Raw genomic sequence first — 15549 nt, 5'->3', positions numbered from 1 at the left:
AGTAGGGGTGGGTTAAGTAACCTTCCTTGGGTAGGGGTGGGTTAAGTACCCTTTTTTGGGTAGGGGTGGGTTAAGTAAGCTTCCTTGGGTAGGGGTGGGTTAAGTAAGCTTCCTTGGGTAGGGGTGGGTTAAGTAAGCTTCCTTGGGTAGGGGTGGGTTAAGTAAGCTTCCTTGGGTAGGGGTGGGTTAAGTAAGCTTCCTTGGGTAGGGGTGGGTTAAGTACCCTTCCTTGGGTAGGGGTGGGTTAAGTAAGCTTCCTTGGGTAGGGGTGGGTTAAGTAACCTTCCTTGGGTAGGGGTGGGTTAAGTAAGCTTCCTTGGGTAGGGGTGGGTTAAGTAAGCTTCCTTGGGTAGGGGTGGTTAAGTACCCCTTGGGTTTTAAGTAAGGGTAGGGGTGGGTTAAGTAAGCTTCCTTGGGTAGGGGTGGGTTAAGTAACCTTCCTTGGGTAGGGGTGGGTAGGGGTGGGTTAAGTGAGCTTCCTTGGGTAGGGGTGGGTTAAGTAAGCTTCCTTGGGTAGGGGTGGGTTAAGTAACCTTCCTTGGGTAGGGGTGGGTTAAGTAAGCTTCCTTGGGTAGGGGTGGGTTAAGTAACCTTCCTTGGGTAGAGGTGGGTTAAGTAAGCTTCCTTGGGTAGGGGTGGGTTAAGTAAGCTTCCTTGGGTAGGGGTGGGTTAAGTAAGCTTCCTTGGGTAGGGGTGGGGTGGGTTATAAGTAAGTAAGCTTCCTTGGGTAGGGGTGGGTTAAGTAAGAGGGTAGGGGTGGGTTAAGTGAGCTTTCTTGGGTAGGGGTGGGTTAAGTAAGCTTCCTTGGGTAGGGGTGGGTTAAGTAACCTTCCTTGGGTAGTGGTGGGTTAAGTAAGCTTCCTTGGGTAGGGGTGGGTTAAGTAAGCTTCCTTGGGTAGGGGTGGGTTAAGTAAGCTTCCTTGGGTAGGGGTGGGTTAAGTAAGCTTCCTTGGGTAGGGGTGGGTTAAGTAAGCTTCCTTGGGTAGGGGTGGGTTAAGTAACCTTCCTTGGGTAGGGGTGGGTTAAGTAACCTTCCTTGGGTAGGGGTGGGTTAAGTAACCTTCCTTGGGTAGGGGTGGGTTAAGTAACCTTCCTTGGGTAGGGGTGGGTTAAGTAACCTTCCTTGAGTAGGGGTGGGTTAAGTAACCTTCTTTGGGTAGGGGTGGGTTAAGTAACCTTCCTTGGGTAGGGGTGGGTTAAGTAACCTTCCTTGGGTAGGGGTGGGTTAAGTAACCTTCCTTGGGTAGGGGTGGGTTAAGTAACCTTCCTTGGGTAGGGGTGGGTTAAGTAAGCTTCCTTGGGTAGGGGTGGGTTAAGTAACCTTCCTTGGGTAGGGGTGGGTTAAGTAACCTTCCTTGGGTAGGGGTGGGTTAAGTAAGCTTCCTTCCTTGGGTAGGGGTGGGTTAAGTAACCTTCCTTGGGTAGGGGTGGGTTAAGTAACCTTCCTTGGGTAGGGGTGGGTTAAGTAACCTTCCTTGGGTAGGGGTGGGTTAAGTAACCTTCCTTGGGTAGGGGTGGGTTAAGTAACCTTCCTTGCTTTGGGAGGGGTGGGTTAAGTAACCTTCGTTGGGTAGGGGTGGGTTAAGTAAGCTTCCTTGGGTAGGGGTGGGTTAAGTAACCTTCCTTGGGTAGGGGTGGGTGGGTTAAGTAAGCTTCCTTGGGTAGGGGTGGGTTAAGTAAGCTTCCTTGGGTAGGGGTGGGTTAAGTAAGCTTCCTTGGGTAGGGGTGGGTTAAGTAAGCTTCCTTGGGTAGGGGTAGGTTAAGTAAGCTTCCTTGGGTAGGGGTGGGTTAAGTAACCTTCTTTGGGTAGGGGTGGGTTAAGTAACCTTCCTTGGGTAGGGGTGAGTTAAGTAACCTTCCTTGGGTAGGGGTGGGTTAAGTAACCTTCCTTGGGTAGGGGTGGGTTAAGTAACCTTCCTTGAGTAGGGGTGGGTTAAGTAACCTTCTTTGGGTAGGGGTGGGTTAAGTAACCTTCCTTGGGTAGGGGTGGGTTAAGTAACCTTCCTTGGGTAGGGGTGGGTTAAGTAACCTTCCTTGGGTAGGGGTGGGTTAAGTAACCTTCCTTGGGTAGGTGTGGGTTAAGTGACCTTCCTTGGGTAAGTAAGCTTCCTTGGGTAGGGGTGGGTTAAGTAAGGGTAGGGGTGGGTTAAGTGACCCTTGGGTAGGGGTGGGTTAAGTAAGCTTCCTTGGGTGGGTTAAGTAAGCTTCCTTGGGTAGGGGTGGGTTAAGTAAGCTTCCTTGGGTAGGGGTGGGTTAAGTAAGCTTCCTTGGGTAGGGGTGGGTTAAGTAAGCTTCCTTGGGTAGGGGTGGGTTAAATAAGCTTCCTTGGGTAGGGTTGGGTTAAGTAACCTTCCTTGGGTAGTGGTGGGTTAAGTAAGCTTCCTTGGGTAGGGGTGGGTTAAGTAAGCTTCCTTGGGTAGGGGTGGGTTAAGTAAGCTTCCTTGGGTAGGGGTGGGTTAAGTAACCTTCCTTGGGTAGGGGTGGGTTAAGTAACCTTCCTTGGGTAGGGGTGGGTTAAGTAACCTTCCTTGGGTAGGGGTGGGTTAAGTAACCTTCCTTGGGTAGGGGTGGGTTAAGTAACCTTCCTTGAGTAGGGGTGGGTTAAGTAACCTTCGTTGGGTAGGGGTGGGTTAAGTAAGCTTCCTTGGGTAGGGGTGGGTTAAGTAAGCTTCCTTGGGTAGGGGTGGGTTAAGTAAGCTTCCTTGGGTAGGGGTGGGTTAAGTAAGCTTCCTTGGGTAGGGGTGGGATAAGTAAGCTTCCTTGGGTAGGGGTGGGTTAAGTAAGCTTCCTTGGGTAGGGGTGGGTTAAATAAGCTTCCTTGGGTAGGGTTGGGTTAAGTAACCTTCCTTGGGTAGTGGTGGGTTAAGTAAGCTTCCTTGGGTAGGGGTGGGTTAAGTAAGCTTCCTTGGGTAGGGGTGGGTTAAGTAAGCTTCCTTGGGTAGGGGTGGGTTAAGTAAGCTTCCTTGGGTAGGGGTAGGTTAAGTAAGCTTCCTTGGGTAGGGGTGGGTTAAGTAACCTTCTTTGGGTAGGGGTGGGTTAAGTAACCTTCCTTGGGTAGGGGTGGGTTAAGTAACCTTCCTTGGGTAGGGGTGGGTTAAGTAACCTTCCTTGGGTAGGGGTGGGTTAAGTAACCTTCCTTGAGTAGGGGTGGGTTAAGTAACCTTCTTTGGGTAGGGGTGGGTTAAGTAACCTTCCTTGGGTAGGGGTGGGTTAAGTAACCTTCCTTGGGTAGGGGTGGGTTAAGTAACCTTCCTTGGGTAGGGGTGGGTTAAGTAAGCTTCCTTGGGTAGGGGTGGGTTAAGTAAGCTTCCTTGGGTAGGGGTGGGTTAAGTAAGCTTGGGTAGGGGTGGGTTAAGTAACTTCCTTGGGTAGGGGTGGGTTAAGTAACCTTCCTTGGGTAGGGTGGGTTAAGTAAGCTTCCTTGGGTAGGGGTTAAATAAGCTTCCTTGGGTAGTGGTAAGTTCCTTGGGTAGGGGTGGGTTAAGAAACCTTCCTTGGGTAGGGGGGTTAAGTAAGCTTCCTTGGGTAGGGGTGGGTTAAGTAAGCCTTCCTTGGGTAGGGGTGGGTTAAGTAACCTTCCTTGGGTAGGGGTAGGGTTAAGTAACCTTCCTTGGGTAGGGGAAGTAACCTTCCTTGGGTAGGGGTGGGTTAAGTAACCTTCCTTGGGTAGGGGTGGGTTAAGTAACCTTCCTTGGGTAGGGGTGGGTTAAGTAACCTTCCTTGGGTAGGGGTGGGTTAAGTAACCTTCCTTGAGTAGGGGTGGGTTAAGTAACCTTCGTTGGGTAGGGGTGGGTTAAGTAAGCTTCCTTGGGTAGGGGTGGGTTAAGTAAGCTTCCTTGGGTAGGGGTGGGTTAAGTAAGCTTCCTTGGGTAGGGGTGGGTTAAGTAAGCTTCCTTGGGTAGGGGTGGGTTAAGTAAGCTTCCTTGGGTAGGGGTGGGTTAAGTAAGCTTCCTTGGGTAGGGGTGGGTTAAGTTAAGTAAGGGTGGGTTAAGTAAGCTTCCTTGGGTAGGGGTGGGTTAAGTAAGCTTCCTTGGGTAGGGGTGGGTTAAGTAAGCTTCCTTGGGTAGGGGTGGGTTAAGTAAGCTTCCTTGGGTAGGGGTGGGTTAAGTAAGCTTCCTTGGGTAGGGTAAGTAAGGGGGGTGGGTTAAGTAACCTTCCTTGGGTAGGGGTGGGTTAAGTAACCTTCCTTGGGTAGGGGTGGGTTAAGTAACCTTCCTTGGGTAGGGGTGGGTTAAGTAACCTTCCTTGGGTAGGGGTGGGTTAAGTAACCTTCCTTGAGTAGGGGTGGGTTAAGTAACCTTCTTTGGGTAGGGGTGGGTTAAGTAACCTTCCTTGGGTAGGGGTGGGTTAAGTAACCTTCCTTGGGTAGGGGTGGGTTAAGTAACCTTCCTTGGGTAGGGGTGGGTTAAGTAACCTTCCTTGGGTATGGGTGGGTTAAGTAACCTTCCTTGGGTAGGGATGGGTTAAGTAACCTTCCTTGGGTAGGGGAGGGTTAAGTAACCTTCCTTGGGTAGGGGTGGGTTAAGTAACCTTCCTTGGGTAGGGGTGGGTTAAGTAACCTTCCTTGGGTAGGGGTGGGTTAAGTAACCTTCCTTGGGTAGGGGTGGGTTAAGTAACCTTCCTTGGGTAGGGGTGGGTTAAGTAACCTTCCTTGGGTAGGGGTGGGTTAAGTAACCTTCCTTGGGTAGGGGTGGGTTAAGTAACCTTCCTTGGGTAGGGGTGGGTTAAGTAACCTTCCTTGAGTAGGGGTGGGTTAAGTAACCTTCGTTGGGTAGGGGTGGGTTAAGTAACCTTCCTTGGGTAGGGGAGGGTTAAGTAACCTTCCTTGGGTAGGGGTGGGTTAAGTAACCTTCCTTGGGTAGGGGTGGGTTAAGTAACCTTCCTTGGGTAGGGGTGGGTTAAGTAACCTTCCTTGGGTAGGGGTGGGTTAAGTAACCTTCCTTGAGTAGGGGTGGGTTAAGTAACCTTCCTTGGGTAGGGGAGGGTTAAGTAACCTTCCTTGGGTAGGGGTGGGTTTAGTAACCTTCCTTGGGTAGGGGTGGGTTAAGTAACCTTCCTTGAGTAGGGGTGGGTTAAGTAACCTTCCTTGAGTAGGGGTGGGTTAAGTAACCTTCCTTGGGTAGGGGTGGGTTAAGTAACCAGGCGACGGAAAAGAATAACAGAGCGGCTAAAAGAGGTCAATATATCTGAAATGCGTAGGGAGACACTGGTCAGAGAAATAGCAAGCATCGAACTTAAGCTAAAAGAATCCTTTAGGAGTCAGGAATCGCGGGAAGAACTAAAAGCCATAAATGAAATCGAAAGAAACCCAAAGTATTTCTTCTCCTATGCCAAATCAAAATCGAGAACAACGTCCAGTATTGGGCCCCTACTTAAACAAGATGGGTCCTACACAGATGACAGCAAGGAAATGAGTGAGCTACTCAAGTCCCAATATGACTCAGTTTTTAGCAAGCCACTAACCAGACTGAGAGTCGAAGATCAAAATGAATTTTTTATGAGAGAGCCACAAAATTTGATTAACACAAGCCTATCCGATGTTATCCTGACGCCAAATGACTTCGAACAGGCGATAATTGACATGCCCATGCACTCTGCCCCAGGGCCAGACTCATGGAACTCCATGTTCATCAAGAACTGCAAGAAGCCCTTATCATGAGCCTTTTCCATTCTATGGAGAGGGAGCATGGACACGGGGGTCGTCCCACAGTTACTAAAAACAACAGACTTAGCCCCACTCCACAAAGGGGGCAGTAAAGCAACAGCAAAGAACTACAGACCAATAGCACTAACATCCCATATCATAAAAATCTTTGAAAGGGTCCTAAGAAGCAAGATCACCACCCATCTAGAAACCCATCAGTTACACAACCCAGGGCAACATGGGTTTAGAACAGGTCGCTCCTGTCTGTCTCAACTATTGGATCACTACGACAAGGTCCTAAATGCACTAGAAGACAAAAAGAATGCAGATGTAATATATACAGACTTTGCAAAAGCCTTCGACAAGTGTGACCATGGCGTAATAGCGCACAAAATGCGTGCTAAAGGAATAACAGGAAAAGTTGGTCGATGGATCTATAATTTCCTCACTAACAGAACACAGAGAGTAGTCGTCAACAGAGTAAAGTCCGAGGCAGCTACGGTGAAAAGCTCTGTTCCACAAGGCACAGTACTCGCTCCCATCTTGTTCCTCATCCTCATATCCGACATAGACAAGGATGTCAGCCACAGCACCGTGTCTTCCTTTGCAGATGACACCCGAATCTGCATGACAGTGTCTTCCATTGCAGACACTGCAAGGCTCCAGGCGGACATCAACCAAATCTTTCAGTGGGCTGCAGAAAACAATATGAAGTTCAACGATGAGAAATTTCAATTACTCAGATATGGTAAACATGAGGAAATTAAATCTTCATCAGAGTACAAAACAAATTCTGGGCACAAATTAGAGCGAAACACCAACGTCAAAGACCTGGGAGTGATCATGTCGGAGGATGTCACCTTCAAGGACCATAACATTGTATCAATCGCATCTGCTAGAAAAATGACAGGATGGATAATGAGAACCTTCAAAACTAGGGAGGCCAAGCCCATGATGACACTCTTCAGGTCACTTGTTCTATCTAGGCTGGAATATTGCTGCACACTAACAGCACCTTTCAAGGCAGGTGAAATTGCCGACCTAGAAAATGTACAGAGAACTTTCACGGCGCGCATAACGGAGATAAAGCACCTCAATTACTGGGAGCGCTTGAGGTTCCTAAACCTGTATTCCCTGGAACGCAGGAGGGAGAGATACATGATTATATACACCTGGAAAATCCTAGAGGGACTAGTACCGAACTTGCACACGAAAATCACTCACTACGAAAGCAAAAGACTTGGCAGACGATGCACCATCCCCCAATGAAAAGCAGGGGTGTCACTAGCACGTTAAGAGACCATACAATAAGTGTCAGGGGCCCGAGACTGTTCAACTGCCTCCCAGCACACATAAGGGGGATTACCAACAGACCCCTGGCAGTCTTCAAGCTGGCACTGGACAAGCACCTAAAGTCAGTTCCTGATCAGCCGGGCTGTGGCTCGTACGTTGGTTTGCGTGCAGCCAGCAGCAACAGCCTGGTTGATCAGGCTCTGATCCACCAGGAGGCCTGGTCACAGACCGGGCCGCGGGGGCGTTGACCCCCGGAACTCTCTCCAGGTAAACTCCAGGTGAGTAGGGGTGGGTTAAGTAACCTTCCTTGGGTAGGGGTGGGTTAAGTAACCTTCCTTGAGTAGGGGTGGGTTAAGTAACCTTCGTTGGGTAGGGGTGGGTTAAGTAACCTTCCTTGGGCAGGGGTGGGTTAAGTAACCTTCCTTGAGTAGGGGTGGGTTAAGTAACCTTCGTTGGGTAGGGGTGGGTTAAGTAACCTTACTTGAGTAGGGGTGGGTTAAGTAACCTTTCTTGGGTAGGGGTGGGTTAAGTAACCTTTCTTGGGTAGGGGTGGGTTAAGTAACCTTTCTTGGGTAGGGGTGGGTTAAGTAACCTTTCTTGGGTAGGGGTGGGTTAAGCAATTGACTGAAACAACTCATTGATCAAAAGAGACACATTTGCAGGTGAATCAAAAGAGGGAAGTGATTTACATATCAACTGGTTTATCTGCTGAGTGGTTTACCTAGTAACTGGTGTGCCAGCTGAATGGTTTACCTAGTAACTGGTGTGCCAGCTGAGTGGATTACCTAGTAACTGGTGTGCGAGCTGAATGGTTTACCTAGTAACTGGTGTGCCAGCTGAATGGTTTACCTAGTAACTGGTGTGCCAGCTGAATGGTTTACCTAGTAACTGGTATGCCAGCTGAGTAGTTTACCTATCAACTAACACACTGGTAGTACTTGGTTTTCCAGCTCATTAATCAAATAATCACCACACAGTATCTTTAAAAAAAATTCATACACCAATTTAGTTCATTTATAGGAACAAGTGTCAAATAAACGTATTGATGTTGCAGGAGTGACGTCGCTGCACCTGGCAGCTAGACGAGGTCGCTCGACCTCTGCCAGAGCCCTGATCGACGCCGGAGCAAACCTGGACGCCCAAGACAATGCTCTACGGACGCCTCTACATGTCTCTGTCCTGGGGGAGGCCACAGAAGTTATGAAACTACTACTGGAAGCAGGTTGCAACTACAATGCCCTCAATAATACCTCCTTCACGGCTATGCATGTGGCGGCCTTGTCTGGTAATGAAAAGGCTATTCAGGAACTGTGTGCAGCTGGTCTGAGCCCAGAAGAGAGGGATGAGTTAGGTCTCCTGCCTGAGGAAGTTGCTGAAGCATGGGGCAAACATAACACCGCTTGGCTCCTACGTAAGATGCCTAAAAGCAAGGACAATAGCGGCCCTAAGCCTATCCGACAAATGTTGGTAAGCTGCTCCTGACTCACCAAATCGTAATAACACGAATGTAAACAAATTACGGATTATTATTATTGTTATAATCAAGGGGAAGCGCTAAACCCGGAGGATTATACAGCGCCTGGGGGGGATGTGGAAGGCATTCAGGCTTAATTCGGGGAACTGGAGCACAGATCCAATTCCCTAAATCAAGAGCCCCTCACAACATCAAGGAACCTTCCCTGAGGGGAACAAATTATGGAATGGGTGGGGTTTGAAACCTTATTATGTGAGTCCTATACACCTTCTGTGGTGATAAATTAGACACGTGTGCGACTCTTGGATATCTTTATTACCTGGAGTTTACCTGGAGGAAACGTTTCGCCACACAGTGGCTTCATCAGTCCATACGTAGGAGAAACTTGAAGAACAGGAGGAGAATGAGGTAATCAGTCCCTCGACCTTGAGTCGATGTGTTCAGTGCATCAATCTTGAATAGAACACGGCATATGAGCGGAGAAGCAGCTTATAACCCGTATGGCAGGAGAGGTGCAGCAGTCATAGGTCGTGTAACATTTGTTCAATGTGGAAGTAGGTCGTGCCCAAGAATTAGGCAAGCGAAGAATTCCCAAGTATTAAGATCCCAAGAAGTTGCAGTGTCTGACAGGTTTGTTGATGAATGGTTCAGAGAACAGACATGTTGATAAATTAGACAACATGTAGGTTCTCTGAACCATTCATCTACAAACCTGTCAGACACTGCAATAAGTAAGTAAGTAAATTTATTCAGGTATACACAATACAGTTACATAGAATTATCATACATAGCAGCATATGTGTAGAGAACCTGGGATAACCCAAAAAAGTCAGACAGAGTGACTTATTTCCATTGGGGTCCTTTTACCTTATTATTATAATATAAAGGTTATAATATTTTCTTATTATTCTATAATGAAGATAACATCTTATTATCATACTAAAAAGACTATCTACTACATGAGGGTCATTAAGACTATCTACAATACGAGGGTCATTAAGACTATCTACTACCCGAGGGTCATTACGACTATCTACAATACGAGGGTCATTACTAGGGATAAGGTAAAATTTACACGTATTTTAGCTAAAAAATAGAAAATCATTCCCCTCCCTTTCTGTTGCTTCGTTCATCAGACACTTTTTGGCAGTCTTCTTGAACTGGTTCAAGCTATGACTGGCCTTGACATTTGTGGGTAGTCTGTTCCATTCCTTTATTGCTGTACAATAAAAGGTGTTTGAAGCCTGGCCACTGACTGTGGGTACTACAAAGTTGTGCTCTCTCCCCCTAGTACTATGATTGCTTTGGTTCCCAACCTTGACAAAATTGACAGCAAGATATTCTGGACACTGTTCGTGAGCAATTTTATAAACATGATTTAGCTTCAGTTGTTTTACTCTGTCTTCAACATTCAGCATATCCAACTGCTGTAATTCATCCTGGCCTACATGTTCTCTTGGTCCCAGCCCCAGGATGAATCTTACGATTTTGTTCTGGGTGATTTGCAGTCTATCTTTCAGTTTTTTTGTCAAGGCAGAGTACCAAGAAGAGCAAGCGTAATCCATATGGCATTGTATAAGGGCTAGACATAGGGTCCTGCGAGCCTCAGTAGGTAGACACCGTGCTTGTCTATACAGGAACTTCAGCCTGGCATTCGCTTTCTTTACTACACTGTTCCCTATCAATTCTCCTGACATGCATGGGTCAAAGGGGATTCCCAGATATTTAACTGATGAAACCAAAGTGATGGACTCCCCATTACACTGAACATTAAAATTATTTACCCTTCTCAGTTTATGTTTCGTTCCAAAGAGAATGGCTTCAGTTTTCCCTAGGTGTAATGATAGTTTGTTGTCTACTAACCATTTGCTGCAGGACTCCAGTTCCAGTGTTAAAACATTAGCAATATCTTGTGGGTCTTTACCTGTCACTAACAGAGCACTGTCATCTGCATACAGTAGGAGTTTGCACTTGACACTGATAGGCATATCATTGACATAACATAAGAATAGTAAGGGACCCAGAATACTACCTTGGGGAACTCCACATGTTATCGGCAGGGGTTCTGATTCTGTTTTGTTGATTTTGACTATTTGTCTCCTGTTGCTAAGGTAGGACTTAAACCAGTCTACAGAACCTATACCGATAGCTTGAAGTTTATTACATAATATATTGTGGTTGACAGTATCGAAGGCCTTTTGCAGGTCTAAGGTTACCATACCTATGAGGTTCCCTTTTGACATTTCAGTTCTCAGGTAATCCATCAGATTAATAAGGGAGGTATCGGTTGAGTAGGATCTTCTAAAGCCCGATTGATAGCTATGGAGAATGCTGTTGTCATTAAGGTACTTAACTACTTGAGAATACACCGCCCTCTCCAGAATTTTAGATATTATACTGAGTATACTAACAGGTCTATAGTTGCTTACATCAGACCTATTATTTTTCTTGAAGATAGGAGTAACTCTGGCCTCCTTGAACCCCTCTGGTACGGTATTAGTGGTGATTGATAGATTTATTATGTGAGCAATAGGGATTGACAGTTCAAAAGCACCATCTTTTAGGAACTTAGACGGGATGTTATCAGGGCCTGTGCTCTTAGTTGGGTTTAACCTGCTTAGTTCTTTTTGAATGAAGTCATGAGATACACTTACTAGTTGACAACTGTTTGGGGTTACCCCTTTATTGGTATAGTATGTTTGAAACTTATCAGAGTCTGTGTTAAAGGTATTTGATGCAGCTGGTAGTTTACTTACTAGTGTTGATGCAACAGATGTGTAGTAGGAATTAAAGCAATTTGCCACCTTAGATGTTTCGTGGCATACCTCATTATCGATAGTGAGTACTATGTTAGACCTATCTACTGGCTTATGGCTATACCCCAACTGTTTTAGTTGTTGCCAGAGCTTTCTGGGGTTATGCTTATATTCTTCAATTTTTGAGCAATAGTGCTTTGCCTTTGCTCCTTTTATAAGCCTCTGTACTCTGATCCTCACCCTTTGGAATTCATTTAGTGCTGCAATATCCTGTCTGTTTGCTTTAAATCTTTTTAGCAGCTGGTCTCTGAATTTCATATTATCTAATATCTCAGTATTCATCCAGGGTTCAGTTCTTCGTTTAATCCTAACCTCTTTAACTGGTGCAATATTATCAAGGATGGTAGTGAACATTGTTTTGAATTTTTCCCAGGCATCGTTTACGTCCGTGCAACTTGTTATCTCTGTCCAGTCACAATTGTGTAGCCTATTTACCAGTGTTTCTTTACTGTAGTTTCTAGTTGACCTCATTTTTATTGTCCTGTGTAGGCCTATCCTATCCCTAGTGATTTTCCTGGTGCACAACATGTCGGTTCTCTGAACCATTCATCTACAAACCTTCTGTGGTGTATGGAAATATATCTAGGTGGATGAATCTTATTAGAGGCAGCTGGCTAATTGGCTTGCGCACTGACCTCTGACTTTTAGGACTCCCTGGCAATGAGTTCAAGTCCCTCCCGCTTCGTGAATTGTTGACAAGCTTGCCAGCTAACTGGTTATGTACTAGTTGTATACTAGCCTATATGCAATTATTATTAAACAAGTGCCAGTAGTTCAGTGTAAATGGTCGTAAGGTTCAAGCCTCCTTCCTCTTACCTGACCACCCAGGTTATTGGTGATTGCGTTAAGCAGGTGATGTTGTACCTAGCTATATATATTCGTGAATCTGTACCAGCGCTTCCCTTTCGTGAATCAAACCTGATTTTCTTCCATTGGCCAGGAAGTGTATGGTCTGCCACCAGCCTGGCGCTTCCTCATCTACGTAATAACAATGTACTTGGTTAGGTTATATTTGTATAGTCTGACCTTGTCTTACTACACTGCGTACATGTGGTGTTAGCCACACTGTACCTGTGGTGTTAGCCACACTCTGTACCTGTGGTGTTAGCCACACACTGTACCTGTGGTGTTAGCCACACACTGTACCTGTGGTGTTAGCCACACTCTGTACCTGTGGTGTTAGCCATACACTGTTCCTGTGGTGTTAGCCACACTCTGTACCTGTGGTGTTAGCCACACACTGTTCCTGTGGTGTTAGCCACACACTGTTCCTGTGGTGTTAGCCACACACTGTTCCTGTGGTGTTAGCCACACTCTGTACCTGGGGTATTAGCCAAATTGTGCTTGTGGTGTTAGCCAAACTCTTCATGTGGTGTTAGCCACAGTGTGTACCTGTGGTGTTAGCCACACACTGTTCCTGTGGTGTTAGCCACACACTGTACCTGTGGTGTTAGCCTGTGGTGTTAGCCACACACTGTACCTGTGGTGTTAGCCACACACTGTACCTGTGGTGTTAGCCACACACTGTACCTGTGGTGTTAGCCACACACTGTACCTGTGGTGTTAGCCACACACTGTATTAGCCTGTGGTGTTAGCCACACCACTGTGTACCTGTGGTGTTAGCCACAGTGTGTACCTGTGGTGTTAGCCAAACCTGTGGTGTTAGCCACACACTGTGTGGTGTTGGCCAAACTCTTCATGTGGTGTTAGCCACAGTGTGTACCTGTGGTGTTAGCCACACACTGTTCCTGTGGTGTTAGCCACAGTGTGTACCTGTGGTGTTAGCCACACCATACCTGTGGTATACACTGAAAGCAGCACTGTATACATACAGATTTAGGTATACGTGTTTCTAAGTATTTACAAACTTGGAGGTTACTACTAACACTGCGTGTTAATTTAAAACTGTTGATGTACAGGTGAGAATCAGTCGTAATATCTCACATGAATATATAAAAATTGTCTCGGAAGTAAATGATACCCATATTTCTCACCTTGTTTAAAACAGGACGAGTATCATACTTACTTACTTACTTACTTACTTATACATGTTTGTGTTTGATTATAGTAAGACTAAGTGATTTATTCAATAATTGTCTTATTTGTATAATAATAATGATATAAAATATATATTGTTATTAATAATAATATGTGATATAAAATCACTAATGAGAATTACGTTTTATATATATAGTTTTCTGGTTATTGTGAAGTCATAAGAAATATTAATTACTAATATTTACAGAGAAGAAGCTGGGAGGAATATGAATCAGAAGGTGAGAAAACTCTCAGTTGGGTACATCAAGAAACCTTGGTCTTTATTAAAGAAAACATTCCTGAGAACCGTGATGGACATTACCAGAACCCTGAGGGTTTGACGGCCCTCCACGTGGCTGCCAAGTTGGGCCACACAGCTATAGCAAGGGTGTTGATGGACTCGTGTGGGGCCCTACCTGGAGTGCTGACCTATGACTGCCAGACTCCTGCAGACCTGGCACGGCAGGCAGGTCACAGGGACCTGGCCAAAATTATCACGGATGCTGATCAGCCTCAGGTACATAATGTTAGTCTTCTTATCTGGAGACATTCTATTTAGAGGGGAGGGGAGGGTGTAGGGGGAGGGGGAGGGGAAGGGGGGTGATACTACAGTTCAATACTGCAAGTATTCCCACCCCTCCATCAGAGTGCAAGTACTGTACTTCCCACCTCCACCCCTCCATCAGAGTGCAAGTACTGTACTTCCCACCTCCACCCCTCCATCAGAGTGCAAGTACTGTACTTCCCACCTCCACCCCTCCATCAGAGTGCAGGTACTGTACTTCCCACCTCCACCCCTCCATCAGAGTGCAGGTAGTGTACTTCCCACCTCCACCCCTCCATCAGAGTGCAGGTACTGTACTTCCCACCTCCACCCCTCCATCAGAGTGCAGGTACTGTACTTCCCACCTCCACCCCTCCTTCAGAGTGCAGGCACTGTACTGCTCAAATCCAGCTAACCGACTTCTCTGAATCCCTTCATAAATGTTAACTGGCTCACACTCCAACAGCATATTATGTCATAAAAGCCATTTACCTCCACTCACTTCTAACATGTTCACGTACGCTTGCAGGATGTCTAAGCCCCTCACTCACGAAACCTTCACTCCCTCCTCCAACCTTCCCAAGACGACTTCTACCCCGCCTTCCCTCCGCTACTGATTTATACGATCTCCAAATCATCTTATTTCGTTCCATCGTCTCTAAATGTCCGAGCCACTTCAACAACCCCTATCCAGTTCTTTAGATAATACCTTTAATAATCTCACAACTCCTCCTAATCTCCAGGGTACCTCAGCATAATATTCACACCAAACATTGCCTGAGACACGACATCCCCACTGCCTCTAGCCTTCTCATTTCTGCAGCATTCGCCACCCATACTTTACACTCAAATAACAGCATTGGCACCATTATGCTCTCATAGAGTCCCCTTTTGCCTCCATGGATAACGTTCTTTGCCTCCACAGATTCTTCAAAGCACCACTCACCTTTCTTTCCTCGTCAGTTCTATGGTTCACCTCGTCTTTCATAGACCCATTTGATTATAAGTTCTATCCAAAATATCTGATCACATTTAATTCCTCCATACTCCTTCCCTTGAATCTGATCAACAATCGTTCATTACCTAAATTTTTGTTACCCTCATCACTTTGCTCTTTCCAATATTCACTTTGAATTTCTTTTACATACCCTCCCAAATTTGTCCACCAATCTTTGCAATTTCTCTTCAAAATCTACCAAAAGCACCGTGTCATCAGCAGAAACCAATGGTAACAGCTCCCACTTTGTGTTAGATTCTTTATCTTCCATACCAGCACCTCACTCCCACACCCCTGCCTTCACTTCTCTTACAACCTAATCTATAAATATATTAAGCAACCATGGTGACATCACACATCCTTGTCTAAGGCCTAATTTTACCGGGAAATAATCTCCTTCTTTTCTCCATACTCTAACCTGTGCCTCACAATCCTCAGACAAACTCTTAACTGCTTTAAGTAGCCTACCACCTATTCCATATTCTTGCAAAATTTTCCAGTGCTCTCCTATCCACCCTATCATATGCCTTTTCAAAATCACTTCTTTCAATAATAACTCTATCATACACTTTACCAGGTAGTCTGAACATGCTTCCCTATAATTCTTACACCCTCTTTTATCCACATTGCCTTTATGGAGAGGAATTATGAATCCTCTCTGCCAGTCCCTAGTTACCGTCCCCGCTTTCATACAATTCATCAGTGACGAACTTCAGTTCTACACGGTTCTAAACTGACGAATT

The 15549-nt window shown here is 46.0% G+C and overlaps 1 protein-coding gene across 1 annotated transcript in view; it reads left to right on the top strand.

The window, feature by feature from the left end:
* LOC138851576 (ankyrin-1-like) overlaps positions 1-15549 on the top strand; it is a gene marked incomplete at its 3' end in the record, with an annotated part of 85325 nt that overhangs the window by 17684 nt on the left and 52092 nt on the right. The window contains exons 2-3 of the mRNA XM_070080824.1: positions 7958-8404; positions 13474-13782. Of these exons, the coding sequence (XP_069936925.1) occupies positions 7958-8404; positions 13474-13782 (756 nt within the window). The remainder of the gene's footprint in view (positions 1-7957; positions 8405-13473; positions 13783-15549) is intronic.

Source organism: Cherax quadricarinatus, unplaced genomic scaffold (assembly GCF_038502225.1).
Source record: "Cherax quadricarinatus isolate ZL_2023a unplaced genomic scaffold, ASM3850222v1 Contig1074, whole genome shotgun sequence".
Lineage (NCBI taxonomy): Eukaryota > Metazoa > Arthropoda > Malacostraca > Decapoda > Parastacidae > Cherax > Cherax quadricarinatus.
This window is presented reverse-complemented; position numbering and strand designations above follow the sequence as displayed.